Here is a 26174-nt window from a genome sequence, read left to right on the forward strand (position 1 = left end):
AAAAGCATACAAAGTGGCGAGGATTAGTGAGTAGCCAGAGGATTGAGAAGCCTTTAAAAGCGAGCAGAGGACAACTAAAAAAGCAATAAGGGGAGAGAAGATGAAATATAGGTGCAAGCTAGCTAGTAATATAAAAGAAGATGGGAAGATTTTTTTTCAATATATAAAAGGTAAGAGAGAGGCAAAATAGACATTGGACCACAGAAATACATGGCTGGAGAAGTAATTATAGGAAAAAAAGAAATAGCAGACGAACTGGATAGTTACTGTGCATCAGTCTTCACAGTGGAAAACACCAGTGGGATGTCAGAGCTCCAAAAGAATCGGGGCAGAGGTGAGTGCAGTGGCCATCACTAAGGGGGAGGTTCTGGGGGAACTGAAAGGTCTGAAGGTGGATATGTCACCTGGACCAGATGGACTACACCCCAGGGTTCTAAATGAGATAGCTGAGGAGATTGTAGAGGCATTGGTGGTGATCTTTCAGAAATCATTGGAGGCTGGAAGGGTTCCAGAGGACTGGAAAGTGGCTAATGTAACACCACTGTTTAAGAAGGGAGGGAGACAGAAAAGAGAAATTATAGGCCAATTAGCCTGACTTCTGTCATTGGTAAGATTTTAGAGTCCATTATTAAAGATGAGATCGTGGAGTAGTTGGAAGTGCATGATAAAATAAGACTGAGTCATCACGGCTTTGTCAAAGGGAAGTCATGTCTGACAAACCTGTTCGCGTTCTTTGAGGAGATAACAAGGAAGTTAGACAAAGGAGAACCAGTGGACGAGATTTATTTAGATTTCCAGAAGGCCTTTGACAAGGTGCCGCATAGGAGATTGTTAAGTAAGTTAAGAGCCCGTGGTGTTAAGGGTAAGATCCTGGCATGGATAGGGGATTGGTTGACTGACAGAAGGCAGAGAGTGGGGATAAAGAGGTGTTTTTCAGGATGGCAGCCGGTGACTAGTGGTGTGCCTCGGGTCTGTGCTGAGACCACAACTTTTCACAATATACATTAATGATCTGGAAGAAGGTACTGAAGGCACTGTTGCTAAGTTTGCAGATGATACAAAGATCTGTAGAGGGACAGGTAATATTGAGGATGCAAGGGGGCTGCAGAAGGATTTGGACAGGCTAGGAGAGTGGCAATGAAGTGGCAGATGGAATACAATGTGGAAAAGTGTGAGGTCATGCACTTTGGAAGGAGGAATTTAGGCATAGACTATTTTCTAAATGGGGAAATGCTGAGGAAATCAGAAGCACAAAGGGACTTGGGAGTCTTTGTTCAAGCTTCTCTTCAGGTTAACGTGCAGGTTCAATCGGCAGTTTGGAAGACAAATGCAATGTTAGCATTCATGTTGAGAGGGCTAGAATACACGACCATGGATGTACTTCTGAGGCAGACCTCATTTGGAGTGTTGTGAGCAGTTTTGGGCCCTGTATCTAAGGAAAGATCTGCTGGCCTTGGAAAGGGTCCAGAGGAGGTTCACAAGAATGATCTCTGGAATGAACAGCTTGTTGTATGAGGAACGGTTGAGGACTTTGGGTCTGTACTCGTTGGAGTTCAGAAGGATGAGGGAGGGTTCTTATTGAAACTTACAGGATACTGCGAGGCTTGGATAGAGTGAACGTGTAGAGGATGTTTCCACTTTAAGAAAAACTAGAAGCAGAGTACACAATCTCAGATTATAGGGACGATCCTGTAAAACAGATGAACAAAGAAAATTACAGCACAGGAACAGGCCCTTCGGCCCTCCCAGCCTGCGCCGATCCAGATCCTTTATCTAAACCTGTCACCTATTTTCCAAGGATCTACTTCCCTCTGTTCCCCGCCCGTTCATATATCTGTCTAGATGCATCTTGAATGATGCTATTGTGCCCGCCTCTACCACCTCCGCTGGCAAAGCTTTCCAGGCACCCACCACCCTCTGCATAAAAAACTTTCCACGCACATCTCCCTTAAACTTTCCCCCTCTCACCTTGAAATCGTGACCCCTTGTAATTGACACCCCCACTCTTGGAAAAAGCTTGTTGCTATCCACCCTGTCCATACCTCTCATAATTTTATAGACGTCAATCAGGTCCCCCCTCAACCTCCGTCTTTCCAACGAAAACAATCCTAATCTACTCAACCTTTCTTCATAGCTAGCACCCTCTATACCAGGCAACATCCTGCTGAACCTCCTCTGCACCTTCTCTAAAGCATCCACATCCTTCTGGTAATGTGGCGACCAGAACTGCACGCAGTATCCCAAATGTGGCCTAACCAAAGTCCTATACAACTGTAACATGACCTGCCGACTCTGTACTCAATACCCCGTCCGATGAAGGCAAGCATGCTGTATGCCTTCTTGACCACTCTATCGACCTGCGTTGCCACCTTCAGGGTACAATGGACCTGAACTCCCAGATCTTTCTGTACATCAATTTTCCCCAGGACTCTTCCATTGACCGTTTTGTCCGCTCTTGAATTAGATCTTCCAAAATGCATCACCTTGCATTTGCCTGGATTGAACTCCATCTGCCATTTCTCTGCCCAACTCTCCAATCTATTTATATTTTGCTGTATTCGCTGACAGTCCTCCTCGCTAGCTGCAACTCCACCAATCTTACTATCATCTGCAAACTTGCTAATCTGGCCACCTATACCTTCGTCCAGATCATTTATGTATATCATAAACAACAGCGGTCCGAGCACGGATCCCTGTGGAATACCATTAGTCATCTTTCTCCATTTTGAGACACTCCCTTCCACCACTGCTCTCTGTCTCCTGTTGCCCAGCCAGTTCTTTATCCATCTAGCTAGTACACCCTGAACCCCATATGACTTCACTTTTTCCATCAACCTGCCATGGGAAACTTTATCAAACGCCTTACTGAAGTCCATGTATATGACATCTACAGCCCTTCCCTCATCAATTAACGTTGTCACTTCCTCAAAGAATTCTATTAGGTTTGTAAGACATGACCTTCCCTGCACAAAACCAACCTGCCTATCACTGATAAGTCTATTTTCTTCCAAATGTGAATAGATCCTATTCCTCAGTATCTTCTCCAACAGTTTGCCTACCACTGACGTCAAGCTCACAGATCTATAATTCCCTGGATTATCCCTGCTCCCCTTCTTAAACAAAGGGACAACATTAGCAATTCTCCAGTCCTCCGAGAACTCACCCGTGCTCAAGGATGCTGCAAAGGTATCTGTTAAGGCCCCAGCTATTTCTTCCCTCGCTTCCCTCAGTAACCTGGGATAGATCCCATCCAGACCTGGGGACTTAATGCCTTTTAGAATACCCAAAACTTCTCCCTTATGCCGACTTGACCTAGAGTATTTAAACATCCATCATGGGCCTCAACATCCGTCATGTCCCTCTCCTTGGTGAATTCCGATGCAAATTACTCATTAAGAATCTCACCCATTTCCTCTGACTCCACGCATAAATTCACTCTTTTGTCTTTGAGTGGGCCAATCCTTTCTCTAGTTACCCTCTTGCTCCTTATATACGAATAAAAGGCTTTGGGATTTTCCTTAACCCTGTTAGCCAAAGATATTTCATGACCCCTTTTAGCCCTCTTTATTGCGCGTTTGAGATTTGTCCTACTTTCCTGATATTCCTCCAAAGCTTCATGAGATTTAAGACGCCTAGATCTTATGTATGCTTCTTTTTTCATCTTAGCTAGTCTCACAATTCCACTCGTCATCCATGGTTCCCTAATCTTGCCATTTCTATCCCTCATTTTCACAGGGACATGTCTGTCCTGCACTCTAATCAACCTCTCCTTAAAAGACTCCCACATTTCAAATGTGGATTTACCCTTAAAGAGCTGCTGCTAATCCACATTCCCTAGCTCCTGCCAAATTTTGTTATACTTGGCCTTTCCCCAACTTAGCACTCTTTCTTTAGGACCACTCTCATCTTTGTCCATGAGTATTCTAAAACTTACGGAATTGTGATCGCTATTCCCAAAGTAATCACTGACTGAAACTTCAACCACCTGGCCGGGATCATTCCCCAATACCAGGTCCATTATGGTCCCTTCCCGAGTTGGACTATTTACATACTGCTCTAAAAAACCTCTCCTGGATGCTCCTTACAATTTCTGCTCCATCTACGCCCCCAACACTACATGAGTCCCAATCAATGCTGGGGAAGTTAAAATCTCCCATCACGATCACCATATTGCTCCTGCATTTTTCTATAATCTGTCTACATATTTGTACCTCTACTTCACACTCGCTTTTGGGAGGCCTGTAGTAAAGTCCCAACAATGTTACTGCACCCTTCCTATTTCTTAGCTCTATCCATATTGCCTCAGTGCTCGAATCCTCCATCGTGCCCTCCTTAATCATAGCTGTGATATCATCTCTGACCAGTAATGCAATTCCTCCACCCCTTTTACCTCCCTCAGTATCTCTCCCTCAGTATCTCTCCTGAAGCATCTATACCCTGGGATATTTAGTTGCCAGTCTTGCCCTTCCCTCAACCAAGTCTCCGTAATACCAATAACATCATATTCCCAGGTACTAATCCAAGCCCTAAGTTCATCTGCCTTACCTGCTACACTTCTCGCATTGAAACTTTGAGGGAGTTAGGTGAGGAGGGAGTTAGATGAGGAGTGAGTAAGGCGCTCCTTTTATTTCGTTTCCTACATTTCTGCAAAGTGCGAGAAGGGAGCCAGGAGTTTACAGATAGTGCAGCTGACTGGGAGCAGAGTCGGCGGGCGGAGGTCCAGTTAGTCCACAGGGCAGCTTTATTCTGTAAGTTAAGAGGGGATGGAGGCGAGGCCAGTTGCATGCTCCTCCTGTAAGATGTGGGTGGTGAGGGATACCACCGATGTCCCCGCTGACTATACCTGCGGGAAATGCACCCAACTCCAGCTCCTCAAAGACCATGTTAGGGAACTGGAGCTGAAGCTGGATGAACTTTGGATCATCCGGGAGGCAGAGGGGGTGATAGAGAAGAGTTCAGGGAGGTAACCACACCCAAGGTACAGGACAAGAGTAGCTGGGTTACAGTCAGGGGAAAGAAAACAAACAGACAGACAGTGCAGGGATCCCTCGTGGCCGTTCCCCTTCAAAACAAATATACAGTTTTGGATGCTGTTGGGGGGGATGACCTACCGGGGGAAGGCCCTAGCGGCCAGGTCTCTGGCACTGAGTCTGGCTCTGGGGCTCAGAAGGGAAGGGGGGACAATAGAAAAGCAATAGTAGTAGGAGATTCAATGTTTCGGGGAATAGATAGGAGATTCTGTGGTCGCGAGCGAGACTCCCGGAAGGCATGTTGCCTCCCGGGTGCCAGGGCCAGGGATGTCTCGGATCGTGTCTTCAGGATCCTTAAGGGGGAGGGGGAGCAGCCAGAAGTCGTGGTGCACATTGGTACCAACGACGTAGGTAGGAAAAGGGGTGTGGAGGTAATAAACAAGTTTAGGGAGTTAGGCTGGAAGTTAAAAGCCAGGACAGACAGAGTTGTCATCTCTGGTTTGTTGCCGGTGCCACGTGATAGCGAGGCTAGGAATAGGGAGAGAGTGCAGTTGAACTCGTGGCTGCAGGAATGGTGTAGGAGGGAGGGCTTCAGGTATTTGGATAATTGGAGCGCATTCTGGGGAAGATGGGACCTGTACAAGCAGGACGGGTTGCATCTGAACCAGAGGGGCACCAATACCCTGGGAGGGAGTTTTCTAGTACTCTTCGGGAGGGTTTAAACTCATTTGGCAGGGGAATGGGAACCGGATTTATAGTCCAGCAACTAAGGTAGCTGATATTCAGGACGCCAAAGCGTGTATTGAGGCAGTGGGGAAGGGAACACTGACAAAGGATAGTACTTGCAGGCACGGAGATGGGTTGAAGTGTGTATACTTCAACGCAAGAAGCATCAGGAATAAGGTGGGTGAACTTAAGGCATGGATCGGTCCTTGGGACTACGTTGTGGTGGCCATCACGGAAACTTGGATAGAAGAGGGGCAGAAATGGTTGTTGGAGGTCCCTGGTTATAGATGTTTCAATAAGATTAGGGAGGGTGGTAAAAGAGGTGGGGGGGGGGGGGGTGGCATTGTTAATGAGAGATAGTATAACAGCTGCAGAAAGGCAGTTCGAGGAGTATCTGCCTAATGAGGTAGTATGGGTTGAATTCAGAAATAGGAAAGGAGCAGTCACCTTGTTAGGAGTTTTCTATAGGCCCCCCAATAGTAGCAGAGATGTGGAGGAACAGATTGGGAAACAGATTTTGGAAAGGTGCAGAAGTCACAGGGTAGTAGTCATGGGTGACTTCAACTTCCCAAACATTGAGTGAAAACTCTTCAGATCAAATAGTTTGGATGGGGTGATGTTTGTGCAGTGTGTCCAGGAAGCTTTTCTAACACAGTGTGTAGATTGTCTGACCAGAGGGGAGGCAATATTGGATTTGGTACTGGGTAATGAACCAGGGCAAGTGATAGATTTGTTAGTGGGGGAGCATTTTGGAGATAGTGACCACAATTCTGTGACTTTCACTTTAGTAATCATATCATAGAATTTACAGTGCAGAAGGAGGCCATTCGGCCCATCGAGTCTGCACCGGCTCTTAGAAAGAGCACCTCACCCAAGGTCCACACTCCACCCTATCCCCATAACCCAGTAACCCCACCCAACACTAAGGGCAATTTTGTACACTATGGGCAATTTAGCATGGCCAATCCACCTAACCTAATGGAGAGGGATAGGTGCGTGCAACAGGGCAAACTTTACAATTGGGGGAAGGGTAAATACAATGTTATCAGACAAGAATTGAAGTGCATAAGTTGGGAACATAGGCTGTCAGGGAAGGACACAAGTGAAATGTGGAACTTGTTCAAGGAACAGGTACTAGTGTCCTTGATATGTATGTCCCTGTCAGGCAGGGAAGAGATGATCGAGTGAGGGAACCATGGTTGACGAGAGGTTGAATGTCTTGTTAAGAGGAAAAAAAAGACTTGTGTAAGGCTGAGGAAACAAGGTTCAGACAGGATGCTGGAGGGATACAAGATAGCCAGGAGGGAACTGAAGAAAGGGATTAGGAGAGCTAAGAGAGGGCATGAACAATCTTTGTCAGGTAGGATCAAGGAAAACCCCAAGGCCTTTTACACATATGTGAGAAATATGAGAATGACTAGAGCGAGGGTAGGTCCGATCAAGGACAGTAGCGGGAGATTGTGTATTAAGTCTGAAGAGATAGGAGAGGTCTTGAACAAGTACTTTTCTTCTGTCTTTACAAATGAGAGGGGCCATATTGTTGGAGAGGACAGTATGAAACAGACTGGTAAGCTCGCGGAAATACTTGTTAAGAAGGAAGATGTGTTGGGCATTTTGAAAAACTTGAGGATAGACAAGTCCCCCGGGCCTGACGGGATATATCCAAGGATTCTATGGGAAGCAAGAGATGAAATTGCAGAGCCGTTGGCAATGATCTTTTTGTCCTCACTGTCAACAGGGGTGGTACCAGGGGATTGGAGAGTGGCGAATGCCATGCCCCTGTTCAAAAAAGGGACTAGGGATAACCCTCGGAATTACAGGCCAGTTAGTCTTACTTCGGTGGTAGGCAAAGTAATGGAAAGGGTACTGAAGGATAGGATTTCTGAGCATCTGGAAAGACACTGCTTGATTAGGGATAGTCAGCACGGATTTGTGAGGGGTAGGTCTTGCCTTACAAGTCTTATTGAAGTCTTTGAGGAGATGACCAAACATGTGGATGAAGGTAAAGCAGTGGATGTAGTGTACATGGATTTTAGTAATGCATTTGATAAGGTTCCCCATTGTAGGCTTATGCAGAAAGTAAGGAGTGGTGGTGGATGGCAAATATTCAGCCTGGAGCCCAGTTACCAGTGGTGTACCGCAGGGATCGGTTCTGGGTCCTCTGCTGTTTGTGATTTTCATTCATGACTTGGATGAGGGAGTTGAAGGGTGGGTTAGTAAATTTGCAGACGATACGAAGATTGGTGGAGTTGTGGATAGTGAGGAGGGCTGTTGTCGGCTGCAAAGAGACATAGATAGGACGCAGAGCTGGGCTGAGAAGTGGCAGATGGAGTTTAACCCTGAAAAGTGTGAGGTTGTCCATTTTGGAAGGGCAAATATGAATGCGGAATACAGGGTTAACGGTAGAGTTCTTGGCAATGTGGAGGGGCAGAGAGATCTTGGGGTCTATGTTCATACATCTTTGAAAGTTGCCACTCAAGTGAATAGAGCTGTGAAGAAGGCCTGTGGTGTGCTAGCGTTCATTTACAGAGGGATTGAATTGAAGAGCCATGAGGTGATGATGCAGCTGTACAAAACTTTGGTAAGGCCACATTTGGAGTACTATGTACAGTTCTGGACGCCTCATTTAAGAAAGGATGTTGAAGCTTTGGAAAAGGTGCAAAGGAGATTTACCAGGACTTTGCCTGGAATGGAGAGTAGGTCTTACGAGGAAAGGTTGAGGGTGCTAGGCCTTTTCTCATTAGAATGGAGAAGGATGAGGGGCGACTTGATAGAGGTTTATAAGATGATCAGGGGAATAGATAGAGTAGACAGAGACTTTTTCCCCGGGTGGAACAAACCATTACAAGGGGACATAAATTTAAGGTGAATGGTGGAAGATATAGGGGGGATGTCAGAGGTAGGTTCTTTACCCAGAGAGTAGTGGGGGCATGGAATGCACTGCCTGTGGAAGTGGTTGTGTCGGAAACATTAGGGACCTTCAAGCAGCTATTGGATAGGTACATGAATTACGGTAGAATGATATAGTGTAGATTAATTTGTTCTTAAGGACAGCACGGTAGCATTGTGGATAGCACAATTGCTTCACAGCTCCTGGGTCCCAGGTTCGATTCCGGCTTGGGTCACTGTCTGTGTGGAGTCTGCACATCCTCCCCGTATGTGCATGGGTTTCCTCTGGGTGCTCCGGTTTCCTCCCACAGTCCAAAGATGTGCAGGTGAGGTGGATTGGCCATGATAAATTGCCCTGAGTGTCCAACATTGCCCTTAGTGTTGGGTGGAGATGTTGACCTTGGGTGGGGTGCTCTTTCCAATGGGCCGAAAGGCCTCCTTCTGCACTGTAAATTCTATGATAATCTATGACAAAGGTTCGGCACAACATCGTGGGCCGAAGGGCCTGTTCTGTGCTGTATTTTCTATGTTCTGTGAAACAAATGCACATCAGACCACCTGTCCCTTTGCGTTCATCATCTCTTCTCTGTCTACTCTTCCCTTAGTCACATTGAATTTATTATCTCGTACCTTATCGGCTTTAGTTGCTGCCTCTTTACAGACCTCTAACTTCCTAATCTGGTTCCCATCCCCCTGCCACATTAGTTTAAAACCTCCCCAACAGTGTTAGCAAAAGCACCCCCTAGGACATTGGTTCTAGTCCTGCCCAGGTGTAGACCAATCCATTTATAATGGTCGCACCGCCCCCAGAACCGGTTCCAATGTCCCAAAAATCTGAATCCCTCCCTCCTGCACCATCTCTCAAGCCACGTATTCATTCTGACTATTCTTGAATTTCTACTCTGACTGTCTCGTGGCACTGGTAGCAATCCTGAGGTTACTACCTTTTGAGGTCCTACTTTTTAACTTATCTCCTAACTCCCTAAATTCTGATTGTAGGACCTCATCCCGTTTTTTACCTGTATCGTTGGTGCCTATATGCACCACAACAACTGGCTGTTCACCCTCCCCCTTCAGTATGTCCTGCAGCCGATCTGAGACATTCCTGGCCCGTGCACCCGGGAGGCAACGTACCATTCGGGAGTCTTGTTTTCGACTACAGAAACGCCTGTCTACTCCCCTTACGATTGAATCCCCTATGACTATAGCCCTGCCAGTCTTTTTCCCGCCCTTCTGTGCTGCAGAGCCAGCCACGGTGCCATGAGCCTGGCTACGACTGCCTTCCCCTGGTGAATCATCTCCCCCCAACAGTATCCAAAACGGTATACCTGTTTTGGAGGGAGATGACCACAGGGGACACCTGCACTGCCTTCCTGCTCTTTCTCTGCCTTTTGGTCACCCATTCCCTGTCTCCCTCACCAACCCTAATCTGCGGTGTGACCAACTCACTGAACGTGATATCCACGACCTCCTCAGCATCGCGGATGCTCCAAAGTGAGTCCATCCGCAGCTCCAGAGCCGTCATGCGGTCTAACAGGAGCTGCAGCTGGACATACTTCCCACACATGAAGGAGTCATGGGCATCGGCCGGGTCCCTGAACTCCCACATTGAGCACGAGGAGCATAACACTGGTCTGGGATCTCCTGAACTGATTACAAATACAATATCAAATAATGAATAAGTGAAAGGAATAAGGATTTTACCTGAACTGATTACAAATACAATATCAAATAATGAATTAGTGAAAGGAATAAGGATTTTACTTGCCAATCACAATACTTACCAACCCAGGAAGAGTTAAATTTCTCCCAGCTACTTGCCTTCCCAACAGACCCCTGGCCACTGCTCCCGCCGACAATCTGAAGGCCGCTTCTCCTGCAAGGTAAGATTTTAAAGGGTAAACCTACCTTCCCGACAGACCCCTGGCCACTGCTCCCGCCGAAAATCTGAAGCTATAACTTGCGGATAAAAGAAAAAGAAATGAGAGAGCTTACCTGATATTCACTCACCCCCTTAGGTTAGAGGAGGTGGAAGGGTGGGAGACACTACAAGTGTAGTGTCTCGGGTTTAGCAACCGCTCAACTTAAATAGAGGTAAAAATCAAACATTTAAGCACCTACCTGATTCCCAAGCTGCACTCCGGCTCCCTCTCTGCCGCTCCGAATAATGAAGGCCGCTAGAACGTGGGGCAAGTTTAAACACGTACCTGAATCCAAAGCTGCACTCGCTGCACAATGCTCCCTCTCTCTCTCTCCCGCTCTTATCAATTGGCTTCAGTGATGTCATTGTGTGGGTGGAGCTGGGCTGTGGCTCTGAGTTTTACTTTTGTTTTGGTATGGGATTGTTTTGTTGGCTCTGAGTTTTTTGCTTTCGTTTTCACGTTTGGCTGCTGTATTCAGACAGACAAGTATCTTGGAGTGTCTCTATACCTTCAGTTTAAAAGCCGGTCCCAGATTACTTGTTAATTGAAAATAAATATTTGCTTTCTGGAAGGAATTCAAGCCTGCTGCTTTGAAAAGGAAACAAGAGTATATACCAGGTCTTGAGTGCTGTGTGCCGGGCCACACCTTTGAAAAGAGTTTTCTGGTTTATGGGATCTTGTTATTAAATTGGAACAGCTTGAGGAGGAAATTTATTACGGGTACTGTCGCTGTGTGGAGTATTTATGTTGGTTGTTGATGAAAATCCTTACTGTATGTGTTTATAAAAATGTTAACGAAATTTATAGAATAAACTTTGTTTTTGATTAAAAGTGCTTACGGCCTCTGTTGAATAACACCTGAAAGGCAAGCCCTTGTGCTTAGAATAACCAAAATCAATAAACCGTTGTAGGTCAGGTGAACTCCATGATATACTTTGGAGTTTTCTCAACCCTGGCCCAAATCACAATTTAAGACTTGAGTTGAGATGAAATTTCTTCTCTCAGTGGGTTGTGAGTCTTTGTGACTCCTTGCTACAGAGAGCTATGGAGGCAGAGTCCTTGTGTATATTTGAGGCTGAGATAGATAGATTCTTGATCAGTAAAGGAATCAAAGGTTACGGTGGAAGGGCAGGAAAATGCACCTGAGAAATGTCAGATCAGCAATGATCCTATTGAATGGCAGAGCAGGCTTGAGGGGCTGAACTCCCTACTTCCGTTCCTATTTCTTATGGTCGAGACGGAGCCCACGTGAAGGGTCTAGCAGTGGCCTGCTGGCTTTGAGATGGAGTGAAACCTGTGAAGGACGTACTCACTAAATTTATCATTTCAATTGGTTCACAGATCTACTGAGATGTAAATGATGCAGGCTGCAGACAAGCCTGTCTTAATAATAGCTGTCATCCAGATGAGGAGAAGGAGGGCTTATTGCAGTTTGAAAGAGGACCAGGAGGAACAAGGGCATAGAAACAACAGGTAGCAAGGTCTCAAGAAGGCCAAGATGTTGGTGGCTCAGTGCACTGCAGTGGCGCACATTGGCTTGACCGTAGATGTATCGCAGGTGGTGGTGTTATCTAGAAATGAGCGAACGTCAATGCTGGATGCATCTTCATATGTCCAGTGATGTGGTTACTTACATCTGCCAGCTTCTCTAGTATGTGCTGCAGTCACAAGGACTGAGGAGTAATGCAGATCCTCTGGCCTGCATTGAGTGAATGGCTATCTGGATGCCGTTTAAATGTGGCATCAGGATATTTGACCCCTTGAGGTAATGGTGAAGTGAGCGATTTGCTGCCCATCCCACCACAAGGTTTGTGAATACATAATTAATGTGCTGAATACTGGGTTGTGTTCAGCCATGCTGTGCAATCAGCAGGAATCACATCAACCTTCTTGCCCACCGCCCGATTTAGACTCCAAAACAGAAGATTTTGCCCTGGTTCTTTAAAGTGGATGGTGGTGGTCAATGAATCATGTTTCCGGGGAAGGCCCACTTTGACAACTCACAACCTCAATCTTCCACCAAGTGGGCAGCTTGCTACATTTGGTGGTCACCCAGGCCAGCAGATGCCCATGATGTGCCCACCATAGAATGTAAATGATGAATCCTCCTTTACTTACCAGAGTTTTGTGCACTCGGTGGTAGAGAATTCCCATACATGAGATCCTGGCACTGTTGCAATCTTGGAGATATGCTGCAATTACCCTAACTCTTTGTCGTGATTTTAGATTCTCAAAATTGTTCATGTTTACATAGATATTGGAGCAGTATGTTTACCTCCTGATTTCCCCTATTTCCCCAAAATAGCTGTACTTAAGTTGGTGCTTGCAAGTACTGATATGATGAGTTGCCCTCTGCTGTTCTTCCGCAAACCAACTTCATTATCTTGACAGACCGCAAAACAGAAAGAAAGGCAATGCGATATGAAAGGTATTCAACCAGTGGCTGTGCATAGAGAAACAACACCATGGTGCTTGTAAGTCAGTGCTTGGTGCTAGCAAGAGGCAAGGTTGTCACACGGCCTTGCTTTGTTGGGATGGCTCAAAGCTACTAAGATCTTCATCTCTCTCCTTCATGCTAATTGTTTGCAACGTCTATTCTTTATAGTGGCTGAGGCACTGCAGGTTAGCAGGTTAACTGCATCATAGTGCTGTTTCTGGCCTTCATTATGTGTCATCTTCTCCTAGAAGATACCATTATCTGACCCATATATTTTGAAGCACATCCTGAACCATCCATTGTGCTTGGAAAGCCTGCAGTCTGAAAACCTTAAAGCCCTCTTCTGCTGTTTCTAGTTAATTGAGTTTTTTAAGGAGGTGACAAAGATGATTGATGAGGCGAGGGAGGTGGATGTTGTTTACATGGACTTCAATAAAGCCTTTGACAAGGTGCCTCATGGCAGACTGGTACAAAAGGGTGAAGTCACACGGGATCAGAGGTGAGGTGGTAAGATGGATACAGAACTGGCTCAGTCACAGAAGGCTAAGGGTAGAAGTAGAAGGGTGTTTTTTTGAATGGAAGGTTGTGACCAGTGGTGTTCCACAGTGATCTGTGCTTTGGCCTCTGTTGGTTGTAGCGAATATAAACGATCTGGAGGAAAATGTAGCCGGTATGATTAGTAAGTTAGCAGATGACACCAAGGTTGGTGGAGTGGCAGATAGTGTTGAGGATTGTCAGAAGATACAGCAGGACATAGATAGATTGGAGATTTGGGCAAAGAATTGGCAAATGGAGTTTAATCCAGACAAATGTGAGATAATGCATTTTGGTAGGTCTAACATAGAGGGGAAATATACTGCAAATGGCAAAACTCTTAGTAATATAGAAAGTCAGAGAGATCTGGGCGTGCATGTCGACAGATCTTTGAAGGTGACAACACAAGTGGACAAGGTAGTCAAGAAAGCATACGGAATGCTTGCCTTCATTGGACGGGGGATTGAGTATAAAAACTGGCAAGTCATGCTACAGTTGTATAGAACCTTGATAAGGCAGCATTTGGAATATTGCACACAATTCTGGTCGCCACACTACCAGAAGGATGTGGAGACTTTGGAGAGGGTGAAGAGGAGATTTACCAGGATGTTACCTGGTCTGGAGGGTGTTAGCTATGTGGAGAGGCTGAATAGACCCGGACTGTTTTCATTAGAAAGAGGAGAAGTGACCTGATAGAGGTCTACAAGGTTATGAAGGGCATGGATAGAGCGGATGGGCAGGCACTCTTTCCTAGGGTTGAGGGGTTAGTCACCAGGGGGTGACTAAATGTGACAAAACCCCTGGATTTAAGGTCCATGGGGCAAAGTTTAGATGAGATGTGTGAGACAGTTTTCTTTACACAGAGGGTGGTGAGTGCCTGGAACGCGTTGCCAGGGGAGGTTGTGGAAGCAAGTACATTAACGGCGTTCAAAAGGCATCTTGACAAACATATTGATAGGATGCAGATAGGCATAAGGAAATGCTGAGGGTTATGGCAAAGGTTGGTATCATAACCGGTACAGGCCTGGAGGGCCGAAGGGCCTGGTCCTGTGCTGTATTGTTCTTTGTTCTAATGCTAATCAACATGACAATTAAGTTTGAGGTGCTGATGTCAGTTGACCCAAATCTCAACATTTTGCTGCGGCCCTGCCTATTTTCTGGTGAGATGTTGGCTGCCCAAATCAAGGTCTGAAAAGGCAGACTTCCAGCCGTAAGAAAAAGTACCTTTGGTGATGCCTTACTCTTAAGTCAGTCCCACCTAAACGCTTCTGCACGTTCTCCTTCTCCACATTTAAGCTATTCACATTGAACAATCAACATTCAGACTATATAAGTGTACTTCGAGTGGCACCAAGAGTAAAAACAGCAAAAACAATCCTGGCTCAAACCTCCCAGAGATATTTGTTCAGGCAAGGTACGCCAATCTTCATTAGCAGAGCACAAAATGCCATCGCCAGTGCATGTAGGGATTCATTTTTTTCTCTTCTAATAAGACTTCATTGTTAGTTACTCACCACACTTGAATAAGAACTGAATAAACTTACAAACAAAATATTAAACAATGCCGAAAAAAATCAAGCACATGGCAAAAGCATAAGCAAAAATAAATCGCTAAACACAAACAAATAAATAGATGATTCATCAGGAACAAAGGACCTCGACCATGAGGTCCTACTTCTGAGGGAATTCTGATTTCTGGTTTGACCCCTCATTTATGTTCATTGGTTTCTAATTCTCAGATGAGACCTCCTGGTTTGTTCAAATGAAAGTCTGTTACTGAGGATAACTTGTTAATCAAACATTGGACATTACTTAAGATTGACTGGTGCCTAACAAAACTAGCTTAGCGTCTGCGTGCACAGTCTTAGGAAAAATACTGGATATGTTTTCTCACACTTTGCCATGTTTTATAGCTTGGAAGAAACCTAACTAGAATTGATTAGTTGATTACACAGAGAACAATCCATTCTCAGTACTGAATACAATGGTTAATTCATTCTATGAGAAAAGGACTGGGTTCCCACAGTCAAGACGCTTAATATTCTGCTTATTAGCTATATGTATTCAACTAGCCCCTATATGAATAAAACTAGACTCTCAGTGCAAAAGTTGCCTCAGGGATATTTTGCAGCTTCTCTTTTTGTTATTGATGTAATAACAAGATATTTAATTCAGGCATGCGGAAGAAGAGAAAGACTAACCACATTTTTAAATCTCAATTTAAATGTGACAAAGCAAGTTTGAGAAGGCATTCTTGAAAAAAGATGGCAGATTTTTGGGAAGATAATTAAGGTGCAGTTTTATTTTTGTGGCAAATTTGAGATGGTAGTCTTTAAGAATGCACCAGCCTGTCTTTAACATTCCAAAATCAAGTGAGATCTCTACTTTTTGAGTGATTTTGTAACATCAGCTTGCATTACAAGATTGTACTTCATATTATTATTTTTTTTAAAAATACATTTAGAGTACCAAATTATTTTTTTCTCCAATTAAGGGGCGATTTAGCGTGGCCAATTCACTTACTCTGCACATCTTTGGGTTGTGGGGGTGAAACCCATGCAGACATGGGGAGAATGTGCAAACTCCACATGGATAATGACCCCGGGCCGGGATACGTACTTTATATTATAAGGGAATTATCTCATTCAGTTAATAAATGCAAATTACTACGGATGCCGGAATCTGAAACGAAAGGGTCATCTGGACTCAAAACGTTCGCTCTTTTCTCTCCCTACAGATACTGCCAAACCTGCTGAGATTTTCCAGCATTTTCTCTTTGGTTGGCTCATTCAGTTGTTTTTTTTTTCTTAAATTTAGAGTACCCAATTTTTCTTTTCCAATTAAGGGGCAATTCAGGGTGGCCAACCCACCTAACCTGCACATCTTTGGGTTGTGGGGGACACGGAGAATGTGCAAACTCCACACGGACAATGACCCATGGCCGGCATTCGAACCCAGATCTTCAGTGCTGTAGGCAGCAGTGCTAACCACTGTGCCACGTGACACCCCTTTCAGTTGTTTGTTTATTGTTTCAAGTTTGGTGGAGCAACAATGGTGGAGAAAATAAAGAATATGTGTGTGTGTAAGTTCTGGTTGTTACTGTGCCGATTCTTGAGTGGCATTCAGAAACTATATGAAAAATGAGATACACTGCTCCCATGGAGCCCAACGTCCATGGATTTTGTCTCTTTCCTTTTTGTGCATCTGTGCACTGAGTCTCAGATTACCCCTGGAGCAACTCCAAAGGGAAATATCCATCAATAAACATAGGCTATATATAAGAATATGATATAATAATTCAATATGCATATGATTTTAGTTCATGTTTACTTTAAAATTGACTGTAGCAACATAGCCTATAATAGAAACCTTTTTAAACAATATTTTAATTAAATTTGCAATATTTTATACATAAACCTAAGGCAAAAAAATAAAAAAACAACCTCCCCTCCCACTAACCAACACCCATAAACCAGAAACTAACTCTTTCCCCCCCCCCCCCCCCCCCCCCCTCCAGCAACTGACAAGAGGCCAGTTTCTTAAACTGAGAAATATACAGGCACCATCTCTTATGAAACCCTTCCACATTCACTCTCAAGGTGAACTTAATTTTCTCCAACAGAAACTCCATCAAATCCCCCAACCACACTGGAGCACAGGGTGAAGAAGCTGACCTCCACCTCAACAGGACCCACCTCCTAGCCACCAGCGAGGCGAAGGCTAAAACATCTGCCCATACACCTGACTGCAGCTCCAGCAAGTCTGACACCCCAAATAGGGCCCCCAGGGGACTGGACCCAAATCCATTTGCAAGATCATTGACATGGTGCTGAAGAAGGGCTTTGCAGTAGCACAGTGGTTAGCACTGTTGCTTCACAGCACCAGGGTCCAGGTTCGATACCCGGCTTGGGTCACTGTGCGGAGTCTGCACGTTCTCCCTGTGTCTGCGTGGGTTTCCTCCGGATGCTCCAGTTTCCTCCCACAAGTCCTGAAAGACGTGCTGTTAGGTAATTTGGACATTCTGAATTCTCCCTCTGTGTACCCGAACAGGCGCCGGAATGTGGCGACTAGGGGCTTTTCACAGTAACTTCATTGCCATGTTGATGTAAGCCTACTTGTGACAATAAAGATTATTATTATTAGAAGGAGTCCCAGAACTTCCTCAACTTCAGGCACGATCAAAACATATGTATGTGGTTGGCTGTCCCCCTCCCACACCATTTGAAAACATCCTCAAACAAGCAACTCAATCTAGACCTCTTCAGATGCACCATCTCAACTATATCAGCCCAGCCTCACAAAGAGGTCTCCACATTCATCCTCCACAACACCTCGCAGCACAACCCCTCCAGCACCCTCCCAATTCCTCCTCCCACTTGGCCTTCACCCCCTCCAAAGACACTGCATCCTCCTTCATAATCCTCCCATAAATAGCCGAAGTGACTCCCCCCTCCAACCCCATCACCGACAGCATCCCCTCCAGCAAAGAGGGGGAAGGTATCACCGGGAAAGTCAGGGAAGTCTTCCTGACAAAATCCCGCACCTGCATATACCTAAAAGCCTCAGTCTGCGGGATCCCAACTTCTCCCTCAACACCTCCAAACTTGCAAATCGTACTCCCAGGAATCGATCCTTTAGTGTAACTACCAACTTCTCCTCCCAGTCCCGAAACCTCGCATCCAATCTAGCCGCTTCAAACAAGCAACTCTGGCAGACCAGCATCAATTTCGATGCCGACCCTAGTTTAAAATGTTGCGGAAATTGCACCCATATATTCAACATCGCCACTACCACCAGGCGACTCGAGCACTTCCTTGGTGTGAACGGGAGCAGCGCCGTAGCCAACCCCCTAGCCCGACCCCCTTCACAAGCCTGTCCCTATCCTCACCCTCACTGCTTCCGGCTCCCTACACAAACTCTGCACCTTCGTGGCATTTGCTGCCCAGTAGTAATACATAAGATTTGGTAAGGCCAAGCCCCCCAACTGTTGCCCCCTCAGAAGCACCGTTTTACAATCCTAGCGACCTTCCCAGTCCAAATAAATTACACAATCAACCGCTCCATTGCCACGAAAAATGACTGGCACGAAGACTGGGTGATGAGAATAAAATAGAAACTGCAGCAAGATATACATTTTCATCCATTGCACTCAGCCTGCAAGCGACAGGGGAAGGCTATCCTACCCCTGCAAGACCGTCTTGACCCTACTCACCAGGCTAGTGAAGTTTGGTTTACGGAGCCGGGCCCAATCCCAAGCCACCTGCACCCCCAAATATGTGAAATAGGTGGCCACCACCCAAAATGGCAAACCCCCCCCCCCCCACCTCCCGCCAAGTTAGTCGCCTTTCCCGGCAGGGAAACTGAAAAGTACTCACTCTTCTCCAAATTTAGTTTGTAACCCTAAAAAGCCCCAAACCGCTTTTGCGGCCCTATTATGTCCCCCACCGCAGGAACCAGGTCTGATATGTACAAAAGAAGGTCATCAGCGTACAAGGAAACCCTATGCTCCAGCTCCCCCTTCCCACTATACCCCTCCACCTATCTGAGCCCCTCAGCGCAATGGCCAAGGCAAAGAAGAGGGGGACTATGGGACACCGCAGCCTCATACCCTTCTATAGCCAGAAATACCCCAAACTCACCTCGTTCGTACGAATGCTTGCCTTCGGACCTATGCCACAAACTTCGGCCCTATCCCAAACCGCTCCTGCACCGCAAACAAATAGCTCCACTCGACCCTGTCAAACGTCTTTTCCACGTCCACTGCCGGTATAACCTCCTATTCCTCCCCTTCTGCTGGGGACAGAACCACATTCAACAGGCACCGCACATTTAATGCTAACCGCCTCCCCTTTACAAACCCCGTCTGGTCCTCACCAACCATTTGCGGGAGGCACTCCTCCAGCCTAAGCGCCAATACCTTGGCAAGTATCTTTGTGTCCACATTTAACAGGGATATTGACCGATGTGACCCATACTCCACTGGGTCTTAACTTTCTTTAACAAAAGCGAAATAGACGCCTGTGCCTTCATCGCTGGAAGCATCACCTCGGTACCACGTCCTCGAACATCTACACCAGCAATGGTGCCAACTTGTCTCGAAACATCTTCTAAAATTCCACCGTGAACCCATTTGGCCCTGGAGCCTTCCCCGTCTGCATTTTGCCAACCGCCCTCTACACCTCCTCAATCCCTAGTGGCTCCTGCAACCCGGCCCTGCCCTCTTCCCCTAATGTGGGACACTCCAATCCCTCTACAAATGCTGCATATCCGATCTATATAATTTCTTAAAGAAGTGTTCAAATACCCTATTCACCTGCTCCAGCGCCGACCCCTGAGCCTGAACAACCTCGTGGGAGGCTGCCTGCCATCTGAGTGGCCCACCAACAAACGACTGCCCTTTTCCCCATTCTCACACACTGTCCCATTTGGCTGCCTCATCTGGTGTACTGCTTTCCCTGTGGACAAAACATCAAACTTGAAACAGCTCCTTCCTGCTAACTAACAACTCAGGTGTGGGATCCTCCGCATACTTCCCATCCACTTCCGAAATCTCGTCCACCAACCACTGGCATTCCTACAGCCTATAGTATAAACCAAACTGAAGTTTTCTTTCTGTTTCACCTGTAGTTATTAGTAGTGGACCATTGAAGAACCAATACCGATTGAAGCAATTTCATTTCCATTGGGGTTCAAAAAGTGACCGTGGATCAGAGCATACTGTCAACAATCAGGTGTACCCAGCAGAGGTATGGTGATTTAATTCTGCATTTGTTTCTTAAAATTCTCTTTCCAAAACACAAAATAGCCCAGAATATTCAGGAAAGTTGAACTGAGAATTTGGTTAATATAGTGCTTTTCCCCTCCTTAATGGTGCCGAAGATCCAAACAGCAGCACCAACAAGAGTGCAGATTCCTCCGTACTGTTACTGCATACTGTAGGTAACCCAGAAAGGCTATTGCCTTAGGATGAGACAGAGGTTGAAGTTAACAACTGGTGGACAATTGCAGAATTTTGATCTGAAGCGGGAGGTGGTGGTTTGTCGGTATTGTTGTTGGACTAACAATCCAGAGTAATTCCTTAGGGACCCGGGTTCGAATGCCACCACAGCAGATGGTGAGATTTCAATTCAATTAATAGTATGGCATTAAAAGTCTAATGATGACCATGAAACCATTCTCAATTGTTGTAAAGACCCACATGGTTCTCCAACCTCCTTTCGGGAAGGAAACCTATCCTTACCTGGTCTGGCCTACATATGACTCCAGATCGACAGCAATGTGGTTGACTCTTAAAATGTCCTCTCACTCACTTCAAGGGCAAAATGGGATGTACAATAATCAACTCATAAGATGCTCACATCCCATGAATGAATAGGAAAAAAAATTGCAGAATGCCAGTGGAGAACATTGTTATTTTCTTTCAAACCTTTATGTAGAAATAGGAAACGATTTATGACACAGAATTCATCCCATTGTATTCATGCTAGCTGACGCAGAGCTAGTCAGTCTAACCAAACTTCAGTCCAACCCAGCTTGGTCCATAGCCCTATATGTGCATATCTTTTTTAAGTTTTTCTGTCTCTCACACCCTTTCAAGGCATTGAATTCCAGATATTTATCACACTCTGGATGAAAATTGTTCTCCTCTACTCTCCTCTAATCTTTCAACCAGTTGCTTTAAATCTTTGTCCCCTGATTATTGACATCTCTGCCAACAATGATGTCCTTTCTATCAACTCTCTTGACACTCATCTTCCTACCTACTCTCTAGGCCCTTCATAATTTTATTTCCCAAATAAATCTCTCTTCAACCTCATCCATTTCAGAGAGAACAATCTCAGTCTATCTAATCTTTGCTCACAGCTGAAAATTCATCATTCCTGGCAACATTCTCATCCATTTTACGATCCGAACCCCCACCCTGAACCACATGCCAGCACCCATACCAGCCGCAATGGCCACTGAGCGCACAAGCTACCCAACTCCTGGGCTGCATGTGTCGGACTGTCTAACACTGTTGTTTTCTGTTTCACTCCGCGCTCTCTCTCCCCCCACCCCCCCATTCCAGGAGAAGGCCGCCCATAACCGACAGGAGCGGGAGAAAACTGGAGGGGGACCGCCGGACCTGAGGCCCCTGACTGGCTGAGGAAAGGGCCCTGGACGTGGTCGGCAGCCCAGAAAAAGGGAAGTCGCCGGGGTGGAGGTCGGCCGCGGGCAAGAAGTGAGACCCCACTGAGTTGCAGTTCCCCATGTCACATGTGTCAACCCCCCCACAACACCACCACACCACCTTCACCCCCACCACCTCCATTCCCCACGGTCTAATCATGTATCTTGTATTGTGTATTGCAGGACCTGCTGGTGATGGAGCAGTTCCTTCTGGTGTCCCCTACCCCCAGCCAGTGCCACAGCCTGAGCCCCTCCAATGTGCAGAGCAGCGATGAGGAGAGCAGCACGGACAATAGCCCTCGACGCGAAACCCTCAACACCCTGGAGCTCGAGTCCAGGGATGATACATTTCCCATCACAGCTGTCGCCAACATCCTCCATCATCTGAGACACTCGCCTCGGTTGGGCACTTTAGTGAAGAGGCTCCTGGGACACCCTCTGGTCCACACCACACACATGCTCCGGTACATCAGATGGAGGTTTGAGTACCCGAGGGGACGGATGGTTGGAGGATGGTCCGACTCCAGGGTCTAGCTGCCATCCAGACAGGTTTCAGGCTTCTGGAATGGACAGTCCCATCTACAGTAGAGATGCAGTCGCAGAACCAGGGACAGCATGAGGGGTTGTTGGCGAGCATCCAGCACCTGCAGGTGCATTTCGAGGAGTCCAACTGCGTGCAGAGCAGGAGGTTATGCCGCCCATGCGTGCCACCCAAGCCAACACTGCATGTGTGGCATCCGCGGTGGAGGCATTGCGGGCGAGGATTTGGCTATGGATCAGCATGTCCAAGGGCTGGGGCATTCTGTGCAGGCGCTGACTGAGGCCCAGGACAGGGCTGCTGTCTCACAGGCAGCCATGTGCCAGAGCTACTTGGACATTGCAGCGGCGCTGAGCATGGCCCAGTCACAGTAGACCATGACTGAGAACGTCAGCGGTATTGCCCAGGCACTGGCCAATGTGGCACAGAACAGACGGAGGTGGTCCAGTCCCAGAGGGAGATGGCACAGTTACTGGCTGATGTGACACAAACCCAGAAGGTGGTGGCACAGTCCAGACAGTGATGATCAACTCCTTGTGCCCCATGGCTGCGAGCATGCAGACCCTGGTCGAGACCAGAGCAGGTCTCAGGACTGGCAGCACAAGGTGGCAGGGAGCCTCGGGATAACTCCTCTCGCACCCCTGTCCCATCGAGGGAGGAGGAGGTGATGGAACCTGTGCCGGTGACTTCCCGCAGTGGACGTACTGGCTCACCGCAGTACCTCGGACTCTTTCCCCCCCCCAGTCTTTGGTGCATCTGGTTGGCAGTGGGCAGAACAGGACGCCCCCCCGGACCTTACCTGCCACTCCAGGAAATCGATGGGACCGTGTGATGCAGGGATCACCCAGGTTGAAGGAGTCAGACATTGTCAAACGCTGTGGAGAACCGGAGCCCATCACAGTACGGGTTGTCGTCAACCTCTGTCCCAGGGATCAGACCCACTGTTACTGCCAACCTAGGGACCACACCTCTCAGTGCAGCAGGTATGTATCCCTGAAGGGGTTGCAGCCGGGGGGGGGGGGGGTCACTTCAGGATGCCGAAGCACAGCTCGATCACGCCCCTGGTCACTCCATGGGCATCGTTTCACCGGATCTCGGCGTCGGCCTATGGCCTCCGGAAAGGCATCATCAAGCACAATTGCAGCGGATAACCCCTGTCACACAGGAGCCAACCCCCCAGCCGGGGATGCGTCTCGAACATGTCAGGAATCGCCGGGTGTGCCAGGATGAAGGCGCCATGCACACTGCCCGGTTACCGGGCGCAGACGTGGATGATATGCATCTGATGGTCACATATGAGCTGCACGTTCATCGTGTGGAACCTCTTTTGGTTTGTGAAGATTGGCCTGTCCTCTATAGGTGCTCATAGAGGGACATGCATCCCATCGATCACCCCCTGAACCGGGACATGTCGGCGATGGCAGCGAACCGTGCTGCCCGGGCATCCTGGTGGGCTCGCTCCACCTTAAAATAGATGTATTGTGCCGACCGGGCATGCAGGGCCTCCGTGACTGCGTGGACGCACCTGTGCACTGAGCTCTCTGAGATCCTGCACAGGTCCCCACCTGGCGCCTGGATGTACCCTGTGGCGTAAACATTCAGAGTGACCGGGAGCGGGTGTCCTCCCCCATTCCGCCGCAGTGCCAGGTGTGCCATGATCTGTCAGATATGTTGCACTGTCTTCCTGCTCAGCCGGAGTCTTCGATGGCCTGCCGGGCTTGCAGGTCCTCAAATGACAGACGCTGCAGGTACACACGGGGTCTCATGTGGTGCCTCCCTTGCACCTCCTCCTCCTCGGCCCGTTGGGCGGCGGGCACTCCATCCTGAGCAGCTGCCTCCTGTTCCTCTGGGGCAGTCTCTGCTGCTGCAACTTCCTCCACCACGAGCAGCTCCAGCTCGTACAGCCTCAGAGCATTACCAGGGCTGCGGCGACTGACAGGAAGGCCACCATTGCTGGTTGAATTCCAATATCCATTGTCTGCAGAGGGTGCAAGGCCGACATATTAGCATGGTGAGTACCGCCATACCCAACCAGGTTAACCGGGCTACATGGTGCCCACGGTTGGCATTCGGACTCTGCCCACGTATGTCCCTATCCCCACACCCCTGGTCCCGTCGGTGCCCGGCACCATGGGACTCTAGCCGCAGAACCCGTCCCTGCTACCAGAGGTACCGTTGGCTGGCGCCGCCTTTGCCAGCAGTAAGCCCTGTGGCACCTATCTGGTGCCCACATGTTGGGGTTACTGTGGGCGTGCCCCACTGGCGGGTGGCAGCCGGGGGTGAGGTATGGTGGAGGATGAGGTGCCGGAATGGGGTGTGGGTGGAGGATGGGGTGCGTGGGGGTAGGGTGGGGCAGTGGGAGGAACCCATACAGCCGGTGTCACTCTGCAGAACCAGGAGTCAAGGTGGGTGGTCAGTAGGGTGCGCAGCAAGATGGCTGCCTTGCAGGCAGGGGCAATGTTGGTCCGTGCCTGTGCACCGACCGAGTCCCCTGGTGGGTCATCCAGCCACACAGCTCGTTCCCTTGTTGCATACCTCCCCCAGCCCTGGCAGGGTACCCTCCCCAGCCAGCCAGCCCGGCCAGTGTCAAGATCGGCAGCCCACAGTCGCGCCTCTCTGTGTCCTACCTCCTCTCTCTCTCCCTCATCAGCCATGACACTGGTTTCATGGGTCTTAAAAGCACAAGTGAACCTCGGCTTCGGGAATTCAGCCCACCGGAGGCAGGGAATCGCAGTGGCCCCGGAGAATACCGGGGCTGGCCCGCTAATGATATGCAAACAGCATTTACTGTACATGCGTTCTGGAAAGCCTTGAACCCACAAATATACACAGATTCAAAAATTAACATGGAATGCAAAGTACATCTCAAGCTACAATGGTCTTATTAACACAAAAAGTCCCTTTTAAGCGCACAAGGTGACTGGTCAAATACACGCACTCCGCCCTGAACCAAGTTAATGTCTGTGAATTTCTCCTCAGAATTCCCGTAGAAGAGAGTTTCCAAACGCCACTCTCAAAAACAAGCTTTAAACCCTTCTCACAATAATGCTTTTCCTCAGCAGTTTGCATTCTGTAATCCAGTGCAGACTTTACAAATGACACTTTTAAACAAAGCTTCCGTTCCACTTTTAACAGCTAATCCAATATAGGATTTTGCACCAACCCCTTTATGATTTCTTTCTCGTGACTGCTGTGCAAACTGTTCACAATTGGTTGAACTCATGATTCCCAGGCGGTATCAAAATGACATTAAATGTTTCATCTACCTCTGATGTCTGCTATCCCACTTTAGTTATTGCAATTGTCTTTTTAACGCAACTTTAAACTAGTATGGCAGAGGGGTGGGAACCAGAGTGTAAGCTAAGAAGGTGTTATAACTGAAGGGGAAATAGAGAACAAAAATAAGAGAACAACAACATCATCCTGTCTGCCCAAACGCAGTGGTTTGACGTGTATTTGTTTCAATGCCAGAAGTATAGCAGGTAAGGCAGACGAACGTAGAGCACTCATTAGTACTTGGAACTATGATGTTGTGGCTATCACAGAAACATGATTAAGGGAAGGGCAGGATTCACAGCTGAACTTTGGCGGATATAGATGCTTCAGGAGAGATAGAGGGGGATATGAAAGGGGTTGCGTAGTAGCATTACTTGTCAAGGAGAATATTATAGCCGTACTGTGGGAGGACACCATGGAGGCTCATACAATGAGGCAATCTGGGTAGAGCTCAGGAACAGGAAGGGAGCAATCACAATGTTGGGGGTGTATTACAGGCCCTCCAACTGTCAGCGCGAGAAATAGAAGAGTTGAAAGGTAGAGAGATTTTGGATACGTGCAAAAGTAACTGGGTTGCTGTGGATTTTAATTTCCCCAATATTGACTGGGACTCAGTGGTAGGGGCTTGGGTGAGGTATGGTGGAGGATGAGATGCCAGGTTGGGAGCTAGGGTGCGGGACAGGGTTTGTAGGGTGTATCCAGGAAGGCATCTT

General features: G+C 47.5%; 1 protein-coding gene across 1 annotated transcript in view; it reads left to right on the forward strand.

Moving 5' to 3' along the window:
• ca5a (carbonic anhydrase Va) overlaps positions 1–26174 on the forward strand; it is a 132195-nt gene that overhangs the window by 61704 nt on the left and 44317 nt on the right. Inside the window, exon 4 of the mRNA XM_072518080.1 lies at positions 20106–20224. Within this exon, the coding sequence (XP_072374181.1) occupies positions 20106–20224 (119 nt within the window). The remainder of the gene's footprint in view (positions 1–20105; positions 20225–26174) is intronic.

Source organism: Scyliorhinus torazame, chromosome 10 (assembly GCF_047496885.1).
Source record: "Scyliorhinus torazame isolate Kashiwa2021f chromosome 10, sScyTor2.1, whole genome shotgun sequence".
NCBI lineage: Eukaryota > Metazoa > Chordata > Chondrichthyes > Carcharhiniformes > Scyliorhinidae > Scyliorhinus > Scyliorhinus torazame.